The sequence below is a fragment of the Podarcis cretensis genome (assembly GCF_951804945.1).
Source record: "Podarcis cretensis genome assembly, chromosome: 6".
NCBI lineage: Eukaryota > Metazoa > Chordata > Lepidosauria > Squamata > Lacertidae > Podarcis > Podarcis cretensis.
In genome coordinates, this window is record NC_137175.1 from 43,410,622 (window position 1) to 43,424,116 (window position 13,495).

At 43.8% G+C, this 13,495-nt stretch overlaps 1 protein-coding gene across 3 annotated transcripts in view; it reads left to right on the plus strand.

Moving 5' to 3' along the window:
* Window positions 1–12,922, plus strand: part of LRRN2 (leucine rich repeat neuronal 2) — a 158,029-nt gene extending 145,107 nt beyond the window's left edge. For all 3 annotated transcript variants that reach the window (XM_079982361.1, XM_079982362.1, XM_079982363.1), the window contains exon 2: window positions 9,401–12,922. In XM_079982361.1, the coding sequence (XP_079838487.1) occupies window positions 9,675–11,825 (2,151 nt within the window). In that variant the 5' untranslated portion in view covers window positions 9,401–9,674 and the 3' untranslated portion in view covers window positions 11,826–12,922. The remainder of the gene's footprint in view (window positions 1–9,400) is intronic.
* The last annotated feature ends 573 nt before the right edge of the window (window positions 12,923–13,495 follow it).

Sequence of the window (13,495 nt, forward strand, 5' to 3'; positions counted from 1 at the left end):
TGGTGCTCTCCAGATGTTTTGGCTGGATGGGGCTGATGGAAAGCCAGAGATTCTCCACCCCTGTAGTTAAAGCAATCATCTAGTTGCGATTTTCCCCATTTTCAAAGCTCTTGCCCTTTCCCATGATACTGACTTAGAAGTCACACCTGATGATAATGTACTCTTAAAAAACAACGACTGGGAACCAGTATTGTAGAATTATGAGCTCTTTTCTAGAATGTATTGAACTCACGCTGTGAGTGTCCTTGCAGGGCTGCTGGATGTGGAAGGTGTGAAATCATGGAAAGGGAGGAGATGCAGAGGAAAAATATATAATAGTGGGGAGGTGAGGGGGATATCTTGGGGAAGTAAATGGAGAGGTGGACTAGATTTGATGGAACATGACTGCTTCCTTTTATGCCACATTTCTAGGTGCAGTGTGTCCGAGAACTTCCCCTTCCCCTTCTTTTGCCCTGGCACTTCCTCCCAAAAACCCACTCTTTACCACTGAATAGCAGGGACGCGGGTGGCACTGTGGGTTAAACCAGAGAGCCTAGGACTTGCCAATCAGAAGGTTGGCAGTTCGAATCCCCACGACAGGGTGAGCGCCCGTTGCTCGGTCCCTGCTCCTGCCAACCTAGCAGTTCGAAAGCACGTCAAAGTGCAAGTAGATAAATAGGTACCGCTCCAGCAGGAAGGTAAACAGCGTTTCCGTGTGTTGCTCTGGTTCGCCAGAAGCGGCTTAGTCATGCTGGCCACATGACCCGGAAGCTGTATGCCGGCTCCCTCGGCCAATAAAGAGAGAAGAGCGCCACAACCCCAGAGTCACGACTGGACCTAATGGTCAGGGGTCCCTTTACCTTTACCTTTTAGGAGTAAATAGCAATCCATGGGAAACCTGGAGAAGAGGAGACAGAGGCGGCTGTAGGGAGGCAGGGACCTTTAGTCTCGGCAATTGATCCATGGGAGACAACTGATCCTACCGGGGACGAGTTCGAAACTCTGCCAAGTCTGTGCAGATCTTGTTCCTGCTAATAAAGGGTTAACGCCAACGTGCACAGTGTGATTTACTGCTGGCTCACTCCTGTCACGTATGGATAGAAACATACAAGGACTCAGTAGGCTAGGAATGGCAAGCAGAAAGAAGAGAAAGGGAGAATGCAACGTCTCCACTTGTTATCCAGCATCTCTTCACAGCATCGTTGCAACCAATTAGGATGTCACTTGGTAGCAATTATAGAACCTTAAGGTGCCTACGCACAGTGAATGTGAATGTTTTTGGTTAGTTAAGTTGGAAGTGCTTCAGAGTTCGTGTGTGTGAAAAAGATGCCCAAGATTTCAGAACTAGCAGTTGGGGATTTTAATGAGCAGCTACACTATGTGAGATGGTAGCTGTGGCAGGTGTGCTCAAATGCTAGTCAGAGAGATTTTGGCCCCATGATGTGAACCTGCTGTGGGTCGGCTTCATCTCCTTCATTGAATCTAACATCCCAGGCTGTAGAGAGTTCTCTCTTTTGAAGAACTCTGCTCTCAAGAATGTGAAAAATCTTTGTCCATGGCACCCTTAGGAACTTTAATTCTCTGACAGTACAATAATTTTTTTTGTATCCTCATAGAACTTCCATTCAAAGATCTAGGGGGCGGGGGGCATAAAATTGGTAAATTTCATTATATTTGTTATTGCATTTAGATCCCACCTTTTTCCTCCAAGAAGCTTGAGACATGGTTGTCTCCCTGCATTTAATCCCCACCACAACTCTGTGAGGTTGCTTAGGCTGAGAGGCAGTGACTGGTCCAAGGCTACCCAGTGAGCTGCATGACCAAGTGGGGATCTGAACCCTGGTCTCCTAGACCTTAACCTGACCTACACCACACTGGCTCTCATGCATTTGCTCTGTGTATGTGGACTTGGGTTGGGAAAGAGCATAGAAAGTAAAATGGTACAGATGAATGGCCAAACTAATTGGAATTTGTTTTATTAAGCACTAATAAATCCTCCTGCAGTCACAATCATTCATTCAAGACTGTCACAAAGGACTGTGAAAAAATATGTGCAGGGGAATTCTCAGAATCCTCAATTCTGTCAAACAGCGACTAGTCCCATTTTTAAAACTCTGCTCCCAACTAACGTACTGCACTTTTTCCTTGCCCTCTTCCTGCCCCAAAGGAATGTTGAAATGTGTGAAAGGGGAAAGCCACAGCTCTGTGTTCTCTTGTAAGCAGGATGTTGCTTGCAGTCGACTGGAAGTTTTCCAGAAAAATAAATTTTAAAATGTCCATTTTTCAAGCTTTCATTGGTGTCTGGTGCCCATTGGGACTGATAGGACAGGATAGAGGGAGACCCAACACTAGCAGGAGCCAGAGCCAATGGCAAGAAGAGTCAGCTAATTTTAGTTTTGTCCTTACACTCCTCCTCCCTTGCTGAGCAAACCTGAGACTGAGGAAGATGAAGCTGACAGCCAGCACCATTCCCCGGCAAGTTGTAAGTAAGTTGGCAGGCAGGAGGAGGCATGGCTGGTTCAGGCCAATCATGGAGCAGATAGAGCCCTTGGCCAAAGCCCAACCCCACCAGTCACTAGTGCTGGAGCTGACTTCCTCTCTTCTCATTCACCGACATCAAGAAACATTAACACTCATGCCTTAAAGTCCTGCCTGTTAGATTTATTTTATCACATAGATGGAATCTGCCACAGAAAAGATGGCAATGGGAGAAATGGGGCCATAATAATTCAAACTGGAGCCTGTAGCTAAATAAAGCAAGCTAAATAAAGAACCATGAAAGAGAAACCTAGTTCAACAGAGTTCAGAAGGGCAGGGACTAGCCTAAGGTCTCCTGCTAATTACCTTTGCAGCTCCTCCATTAGGTAAAATTGCTAAATCCATAACCAGAATTGACTAGCCCATATGCTTTGTGTGGCTGTTAACAATGAATGGCAGACAAGGAATCAGTAATAATGAGTGATAAGCACAAAATGATTAATGAGGAGTGACAGACGATGCAACTGTCATTCTGCACAGTTTGATTGCTAGAATACTGTCCTCCTTCACCCCCACCTCCCACACACACCCCTCCTCTGTAACAAACTGTTTGCTAGAAGCTCATCTTCACCAAACCTCCACATTTGGACCTAGAAAGGACATTTAAGACAACGCCAGTACAAACGACATTATGGGTCTGACTGAAGGATTTCCACAAAGGTCTCCTACAATAATTGATGCAGTCCTCCTACACTGAAAGAGGGTGATTCCCTTCCCCACCTAAAACTCGTCTTATATCACAGGTGATTGAAAGCAAAGATGTAGGCTTTAACTGACCATGCAATGGCCACTTGGACCTCCTCTGGACCCAGGTTCCATGAAAGAGGAGAGGGCAAGCACTGACTGGTCCATAGGATGACCTAAAAGAGAAGTCCCAATTTGTTTTCACTGTTGTTTCTTTAAAAAATAACATTTATATAGCAATATTTTAATTTAAGAACTTGTATTCCAAAAGATTTGGTCCAGAATAAATGGATCCTTCCCCTCCTCACCCTTTTCACATAACAAATAAAATACAAATAAATAAATAAGCCTATACCCACCTCCAATTGTATTTCCACCCTCCCAGAGCTTCAACCTCCAGATGTACACATAACATTAGAGGCACTTAACTAAATTAACAAAAAGATAAAAAGAATGGGGGGGGGGGAAAGAACAAAAAAAAATGCCTTGAAAATAAACTGTATGCTGAGCCTTTTCAGAAAGGCTTCCTTAAAGCTGATTTGCTTTAACCCTCACTTTATCCTCCCAATTCCAAATAGAAAAGATCAGCATTTCCAGATCAGTTTAACGGTTCTTCTTCAAACCACCTCCCGGCTTTGAGGTTCAGAAAGAGAAGGACCCTGTGATTTGCAGAACAAAACCCCCAATCATCTATGAAGCTTAAACATGCAACTTGCAATCATCATGCACTCCAGGAAAATTAAATGAACAAGGCTGTGGTTTTCCAAGGCCAAAGAAGTTAGTTACAGGCCCAATGCTCACTCTATAAAGGGTGTCGGAGTAAAGATTATATGCCACTGCCTTGCTGTGGCCCAAGTGCCAAAATTGATCCTTTGCATTTACGCTGCTGCCTTCCACAAGGTCTTTTGACTTTTATTATGCCAACTCCCAGAGGAATTGCACTAAAGAAAGGGTGGGCTGCATTGATTTTCACATTCTACTTGATGGACCTTCATCTTTCTTTCCCCTCTCTGCGGATGTGTTTTCTTCCATAAATCCATCCAGATCGTGCAAAACAATGTATTTTCCTCTTTTAAAGGAGGCAGGTACAGAATAAGGTTCCTTCATTTCCTTGAGACTGGAAAGTGATCTGGGGAAAACTGATCAAGAAATATAGGCAAACATTGTCTTTAAATAGAGACTCTGGACACACAAAAAGCAGGTGTCAAGAAGAGCTCCAGGCTAGGCTTTTCTCTGGCATGCCAGTTTCCTAGGTGCGCATGTTTTCTATGTATTTTTGTGAGAAGAGCATTCAATCACCTCTCTTCTCAAGGCTGCCCCAAGAGATTTTGCTGCCAGATGCTAAATACAAGAGGGTGCCCACTCCATGACTAGGTTGGCCATTGTTGTTTAATCACCTTCAACACACATCTCAAGGCAATGTACAAAATGCAATAAAACAGTGAGCAACAATACAGAAAACAGTAGCAGAGTAGGTCTGGCAGAGAAATATTATTCCAGATGAGAAAGCTTGTTTGAACAAAAACATCTTCAATTGTTTATGGGAATGTGTAGCTGGTGGGTTCCTGTTGTATCTTCACAGGATACATGCTGTTCCACAGAACAGGGGTAGCCACACCAGAATGAATTAATAATTTATTATTATTATTATTATTATTATTATTATTATTATTATTATTATTACCCCGTCCATCCCGCTGGGCCTCTCCAGCCACTCTGGGTAGCTTCCAACAGAGATTAAAAAGACACTAAAACATCAGTCCTTATGAACTTCCCTAAACAGGGCTGCCTTCAGAAGCCCTGCTTTTAAGTGTTGACAGAGCACCCTTCAGATATCTTGGGGACATGAAAGTGACACACTCCTGCAGACTGCACTGACCTACCAGGCATTTAAGGGGTAATGTGGTCTCTGAAGTAACATGATCCTGAGTTGTATAATGCCTTATATGCTAGTACCAGCTGAGACTTATTTCAATACTCCAGGCGCTCTTGGAGGAAACTGGTTTTCTAGATTCAAGAAAGGTAACAGCTTGGAGGGCTCAGGTGGAACAGCGGGGGGGGGCTGCAGATGTGCTGCTACACACACACACACACAGAGAGAGAGAGAGAGAGAGAGAGAGAGAGAGCAGCTGCAGCAACTGTCTCCTCAGGCAGCTACTTCATTCTGTCCAATTGTAGGGCCAGTTCCGTTTGCCCACTCTCAAGATTCAGCTGTCTCACCCTGCTGCATGCTATCGATCAAGCCTGACTTCTGCTGGATTGTGCATTTAGAGCCATGCCAACAGATAAATGTATTAAAACATCCAAATGGCCAGTAGCAATCCCCGCATGGGTCTTCAAGCCAATTCACAAGTGAAACTAAGAACACATTTGAGCCTGCGATGTGTCTCTTATGAATGTCATTAATGTGGGTCTGGGAATGGAAGGAGAGTGATTTTTACAGCAGGCTTATCCATCCTACCTTCTCACGGAACATGTCTGTGAGAGTTGCAGTATAATCATAGGAGCACTGGGAAGATGGAAGCAGTATAATAGTTGGTGACATGGATTTCCAAAGGAGGGTATGTCCCCCCACCCCCTGGGAAGGAGATCGCTCTCTGATTAAGCTGCCAGCAGAGCAACCTAATGCATTACTCACAAGCTGCCAATATAGCCCTTGACTGCAGTCTGCACTCAAAAAAAGTGTGTGTGCATAGTGCACACATGCACGCAAGACTGAGAGAGAATATATTTTTTTTAAAAAAATATTTATTAGCAGTTTAAAGATTACAGAAGAAAAGAAAAAGAATTAAACAAGACAATACAAAACAAAAACAAAAACACCACAAACCCCAAACCCTAAAACATTTAATCAACCAGACAAAACAAAAACAATTAAAAACACATCCATTAATTTCAATATCATAACTTTCGTTCACTTGTTTCAGCGACCTCCTCACACCTCCCTTTTTGTATTCCACTTCAATTAACTGTTTCAGCAATTCCTTTCCATCTTCCTCTGGTTTTCTGTCCTGTAATTTATCTTAACATATTTTAACCTTATTTTTTCCCTTTAATACATTTACAATCTGTCTGTACCTAATTCCTTATAACATTTCTGCTAAAGCCATATAACTTCATTCCATCATTTTTCTAACATTCATTAATTTTACAATATTTCTGTAAATAATCTTTAAACTTTTTCCAATCTTCTTCCACCGACTCTTCTCCCTGGTCTCGGATTCTGCCAGTCATTTCCGCCAGTTTCATATAGTCCATCAGCTTCATCTGCCATTCTTCCCGGGTGGGTAAATCTTGTGTCTTCCAATACTTCGCGATGAGTATTCTTGCTGCTGTTGTTGCATACATAAAGAAAGTTCTGTCCTTTTTTGGCACCAATTGGCCGACCATGCCCAGGAGAAAGGCCTCTGGTTTCTTCAGAAAGGTATATTTAAATACCTTTTTCATTTCATTATAAATCGTCTCCCAGAATGTCTTAATCCTTGGGCATGTCCACCAAAGGTGAAAGAATGTACCTTCAGTCTCATTACATTTCCAACATTTATTTTCGGGCAAATGGTAAATTTTTGCAAGCTTGACTGGTGTCATGTACCACCTATAAATCATTTTCATTAAATTCTCTCTTAGGGCATTACATGCCGTAAATTTCATACCAGTGGTCCATAACTGTTCCCAGTCAGCCATCATAATGTTATGTCCAACATCTTGTGCCCATTTAATCATAGCAGATTTCACCGTTTCATCCTGAGTGTTCCATTTCAACAGCAAGTTATACATTCTTGACAAATTCTTAATTTTGGGATCTAGAAATTCTGTTTCCAACTTTGATTTTTCCACCTGGAAGCCAACTTTTTTGTCCAAATTATATGTCTCCATTATTTGGTAATAATGGAGCCAATCTCGCACTTTGTTTTTTAATTTTTCAAAACTCTGCAGTTTTAACTCTGTCTCCATCTTGTTCCAAAATTTCCCAATATTTCGGCCATTTGGCCTCCATATTGAGTTTTTTCTGTGCCTTCGCTTCCATTGGTGACAACCATCTTGGGGTTTTATTTTCTAACAGATCCTTATATCTTATCCAAACATTAAACAGTGCTTTTCTAACAATATGGTTTTTAAACGCTTTATGTGCTTTTACCTTATCATACCACAAATAATCATGCCAGCCAAAAGCATTATTGAAACCTTCTAAATCTAACACATCAGTGTTTTCAAGAAGCAGCCATTCTTTCAACCAGCAAAAAGCAGCTGATTCATAGTAAAGTTTAAGATCTGGCAGGGCAAATCCACCTCTTTCTTTAGCATCAGTTAATATCTTAAATTTTATTCGAGGCTTCTTGCCCTGCCAGACAAATCTGGAAATATCTCTCTGCCACTTCTTGAAACAGCCCATCTTGTCTATAATTTGCAATGTTTGAAACAAGAACAACATCCTTGGCAATACATTCATTTTTATCGCAGCAATTCAACCTAGCAATGAAAGCTTCAAATTTGACCATATTTCTAAGTCGACTGAGAGAGAATATATTCTCTCTGAGCTACAAGCCTATGGTGGGCTATTCCTTTAAAAAGAGAGAGACACAGACAGACAGACAGACAGACAGACAGACAGAGAAATTCTTCCCAGCAATTGCAGTGTATGCATTTAACTTCTTTCTTCCTTTTTTGTGTGGAAATACTGTATACTGAATGAAGGGATCTCTTAATCATGCATAACTTTTTCTGGATTGTGCAAAAATCATTCTAACTTTTATTTCCTGGCTGTAGATTTCTGCTATAAATAAATTAAACATTACAGCAAATCATAGTTAAGCAAGTTTAACTATGGATTTGTGTTTTGTCTGAACTGACAAACAAACCAACAAACCAGGATCAGAAGCTGTGCTTTGAAACAGGCTTGCAAACCATGGTTTGTGCTACCTGTGGTTTGGAGTTGTGTCTGAATTTATAAACCACAGTTTCCCCAACTTTGGAGGCCACTGTGCTCAGAGACACAACTGCTGAGCTGGAAGGAAGGAAGGAAGGAATACAGAATTCAGTCATAAGCATGGAAAAGCCTGTTGGCCTGGATGAGACCCATTAGAATAAAGAATCATCAAAATAAAATAAAACGGGCAAATTCCAGGTATCTGCTGAGACCAAATTCCACACTGTCAATTTTCTTACTGAATTCCCATCTGGCAACTTCCTTTTAAAACATTTTTTTTCCTCTTGAAACATTTTTTTAAGTACTGTAACCTTAAAGTTTGCTATAGAGTGCCTTGATGGACTGAAATGGACTCCTGTTGTTTTTTTAGAGTTACATTTTTGATGACCAATTTATCCTCTTCCACAGCAGATAACCATTTTGACATCTGTAAATGTTACAGGGGTGCTATTGGCAGCTGATGATGTATGCCACGTTGGAAGATGAGCAAGGGGACAAACTCTTGCTAGGACTCATATTGTAAAGTATCTATATAGTCCTACCTGGGTAGACAAGGTGACAGAGTTAGCACACTAGTTTTTATGCAGGGTTTTATGTTTCTACTGTAGCCCACCGGTATGTGGTGAGTAGCCACTTCAGACTAGGGGGACTATTCATAAAGAAGAGCAGGCCCACCTCCAAATGGCCATGAGGGGGAAAGATCATCTCCCCAAATGAACTGCAGATACACTGGAGAGCTAAGAAATGCAGGTGACAAGTGGTGCTCTCTAACTTTCTGTGCTGGGCCTGTCTTCCACAGTCAGTGCCTCCTGGGCGAACTACCCTCCAAGCCCTGTCAATCTGCTGCTGCCCACCCCCACCCCTCCTGCACACACACACAATTCCCTGGTTGAGTACTGGATTTTAAGAATGCCTGGTGTAAATCCTGCAGGCATTGTTCTCTGTCAAAAGGACGGGCACAGTATCAGTAGTATCATAAACTTGGCTGTAGGCAGTGGATCATGGGTGGGAAGAGGAAACAGGCAAACATTAAAACACAATATGGAAAGCCGTTAGCAAGCCATGAGGCCTTTTTGATCAAACAATTTTCACAGAATGTCAACCCATGATGGACACATGCAGAACACACACAGTTCTGAAACACTGCCTCTGCCACACTTACAGCAGCTCTGTATGAAATCTCCACAATGGCATGCTAAGCTTTGACTCCTGTGTGTTGCTAGCTTGTGAATTTCGTTTCTTACACAAAGTTTTTTCGTTTATCTCTTTCAGGTGCAGCCTTAAGAAGAAGTCTGAACGATGCAAACCAGGGAAAAAATGAACCACTTATGGAGGAGGAAAAGGAGAAGCTCTGATTAGAAAAAGAAGGACCACAAGGCCCATTAGGATGACCTCTTTAGCTGAGGAAGCCTCCTACCCCTAGCACAGCACCCTCCCTCAGGAACAACAACTTCTGTGGAAGCTTCTGGGGGTGGCAGGGCAGTGGATTTTTGCTGTCTGCTCATTCCCGTTTCTGGGTTTTGTTTTTGCTTATGTTGAGTTCCAAATGTGTCCTGTAAAAGCTTACACCTTGCATGGAAGTTGGACTTGCCAGTTGAAAATGAGACACTTCCAACTGAACTTGCTTCTCATCTGTATGGCAACCACCACTGCAATCCCTGTTGTGCCCTGGAAGGTCAAATGCCCACTGCAATGTGTCTGCCAGATCAGGCCATGGTACACGCCCAGGTCTGTGTACAGGGAAGCAGCCACAGTTGACTGTAATGATTTGTTTATCTCCACAGTGCCTGAAAGCTTGCCAGAGGGGACGCAGATTCTTCTCTTGCAAAGTAACAATATTGCCAAGGTTGAGCAGAGCGAGCTGGACTATCTGAAAAACCTGACAGAGCTAGATTTGTCACAGAACAGCTTCTCAGACGTTTTGGATTTCGGCCTGAAGAATGTGCCCCAGTTGCTGAGCCTTCACCTGGAAGAGAACCAGCTGGCTGAACTGCCTGACAACAGCTTCCCGGGCCTGTCAAACCTCCAGGAGCTTTATCTTAACCACAATCAAATACGTAGGATTTCACCCCAAGCCTTCTCAGGCCTTGGAAGTCTCCTTCGGCTCCACCTCAACTCCAACTTCCTGAGGGCAGTTGACAGCCGCTGGTTCCAAGTGTTGCCCAGTTTGGAGATCCTCATGATTGGAGGCAACAAAGTGGATGCCATTTTGGATATGAACTTCAGGGCCCTATCCAATCTGAGGAGTTTGGTTCTGGCTGGAATGAACCTGAAGGAGATTTCAGATTATGCGCTAGTAGGCCTGAAAAGTCTGGAGAGCCTTTCTTTCTATGACAACAAGTTGGTCAATGTCCCCAAACGGGCGCTGCAACAAGTCCCTGGTCTCAAGTTCCTGGATCTGAACAAAAACCCGCTTCAGAGGATTAAGCAGAGTGACTTTACAAATATGCTACACCTCAAAGAACTGGGACTCAACAACATGGAGGAACTGGTTTCCATTGACAAGTTTGCCTTGATCAACCTGCCTGAACTGACCAAGCTGGATGTGACCAATAACCCTAAACTATCCTACATTCACCCGAGTGCTTTCCACCACCTCCCCCAGATGGAGACCCTCATGCTCAACAACAATGCCCTAAGTGCCTTGCATAAGCAGACACTGGAGTCCCTCCCCAATCTGCAGGAGATCAGTATCCATAGCAACCCCATCCGCTGTGACTGCGTCATCCGCTGGGTCAACAGTACAGAGAACCGCATCCGCTTCATCGAGCCTCAATCCACATTATGTGCTGAGCCACCAGACCTAAAGAGGAAGCACATCCGCGACGTCCCTTTCAGAGAAATGACTGACAGGTGCTTGCCCCTCATCTCCGACAAAAGCTTTCCTTCCCATTTGGAGGTGGCAGATGGTGAGGATGTCTCTCTTCACTGCAGGGCTCTGGCAGAACCAGAGCCAGAGATCTACTGGGTCACACCATCAGGTCTCAAGCTAATGCCCTACTCCGAAGATGGAAAGTATAAAGTGTACCCCGAAGGGACAATAGAGATCCACAAGGTTACAGCACAAGAAGCTGGGCTGTACACATGCATGGCTCAAAATCTCATTGGTGCCGATACAAGAAGCATCAGCTTGATGGTCAACAGTTCTTTCCCCTTCAGCGAGGATAATCTAGAGCTGCTGGTGAAGGACGTCCAGGCCTACCACATCTTGGTTGCTTGGAAACCTCATCTCAATACCATTTCTTCCAACCTCACATGGTCCAGCTTCAACCCCAGCCTGGACATGATGAGCGTGGCCCGTCTCCCAACAGGCACCCACATGTACAACATCACACGGCTACACCACAGCACAGAATACTGGGCCTGCCTTCATGTCGCCTTCGTAGCCTTGCAGAGCAAGGTGTCCTGCGTCAATGCTAGGACTAAAGAGGCGCAATACCAGTACCTGGAAAACAGGCAGAGTGCCCTACTGGTGCTGTCTCTTTGCGTTTTGTTGCTGCTTATTAGCCTTATAGGCAACTATGGTTTGGGTGCTCTCAAGCCACAGCCTGGGAGCCACGGGGCCTGCATGCCATGGAAGTCAGGTTCCTCTTCAGTGCGTGTTGTGTATCCGACTTATATCAAACACTGGGATCAAGCGAGGAAAAGTGAGACACTCCTAGCCATGGAGGTTCAAGCAACACCACTAGACTCCTGAAGGATTCTGGGAGCTTTTTCCCCCCAGAGAGGGTGGGCAAGAAGTTCTGGTGGATTAAAAAAAATTACCAAATATAAATTGGGGGGAAAGCTCAACCATGAAAACAATAAGCATGGAGGATGAAGACAACAAAAAGTCCCCTTTGGATGTCCCCTTACCCAACAAAAATCACCAGTTTGGCCAAACCAATGTTCCTTTATACCAAGATGAACAATCCATTGTTTATGGAGGGAAAGTTCCAGCAAAGAAAGTCGGTGCCCAGAGAGCAGACAGCATGAGCTTGGAAGCACCAAGCTTGGCATCTCACCATCCCTTTATAGGTTGCCTGTGGGTCCCCTGGCAGCCTGCTACCAATGTACGTTTTGTTCAGCAGATTGCTGCTCCCTTGGAGATACAAAAAAGAGGCTTTTCCCTTATGTGTACATGTGTATTGCCCATCGAGAATCTAATCTTGAACCAAATCCACCAAGCCTCTTCTTGTAGGCTGCATGGGTTGCCTCCTGGGGATCACCTTAGGGAAGGTGAATGTGGAGGAAAGGCAAACTTATGGGGCTATGAGATCACAAGGAACAATAATGGTCCTCAGAACAATGAATGCATCCTTGAATCTATTAGCAACATCAGTTAGCAAAAATGGATTGGATCTCAAAAGTGGATTGGAGCTTAATTTCAAGGCTATTTTGTAAACTTTTGTGAATAATGTTTAAAAAAAAAGAGGAAGAGGGAGGGTGAAGAAATTCCTGCTTTTCTGTTTTTTGTAAGAAAAAGAAAAGAAAAGAAAAAAAATCCTTTGTATACCAATCTACCATAGCTAGAAGGCTTTATGCTAGGTCAGCATTGCTTCAGCTAAGGGGTGGGCAGTGGGGAGGGGAGGCTATGGGGGGATAATCTTTGATGTAAGAGAGGTTTCAAAGAATAAGAATCTCTTCGTTTTGAAGTGGCTGATCTCCACGCTGCATAGCTCAAAATATCCCAGGAGACAAAAGCAAGTGGAGTGGGTGAGGGGTTGAGGAAAAGGGGAGAGGATAAATGTTTCATTTTCTAACTCTGTCATCACCTCTTTGTCTCTGATAAGCCAATTAAAATTGCAAATGAAACATACCAGTGGGCAGCGTGCTTTCCCCAAATCTCTTCCTAGTTGAGCAAAATAAAAAAATGCAGCAGTGGGTTAGGGGGTGCAACACCTAGGAAGAAACTGTTCTACAGAAGAACCATTGTCAGTAGTGATTGATGGGGCATCAGCATTTACCTGACTTCCCATCACTGGTGCTGCTGCAGCTTATCGGGAGGAAGAAGGGCAAGGTTGGTGCAGTGCAAACACACCAGCAGGAGCACTAGATTGGCTCCACTGCTGCAAGTGACTCTGGATGCTGTTGGACTGCAACTCCCACCGGCCCCAATCATCATGACTAATAGTCATGAATGATGGGATGTGTAATCCAGCAACAGCTGGAAGTGCACAGGATCCCCATCCCCGACGAAAAGGATCATGCAGCCGTCAGATGTGATGTAACAGTCACTTTATTCGTATCCCACTTTTCCAGCTGGCACACAGTCAAGCATGACAAATGCATCCACTAGATCTCTGCATAACCAACAATTTGGTGAACAGTTGCATAATAATAAAAGTATAGAGTGCAACTCCCTCTCTCCTAGATGATAATTGGCAG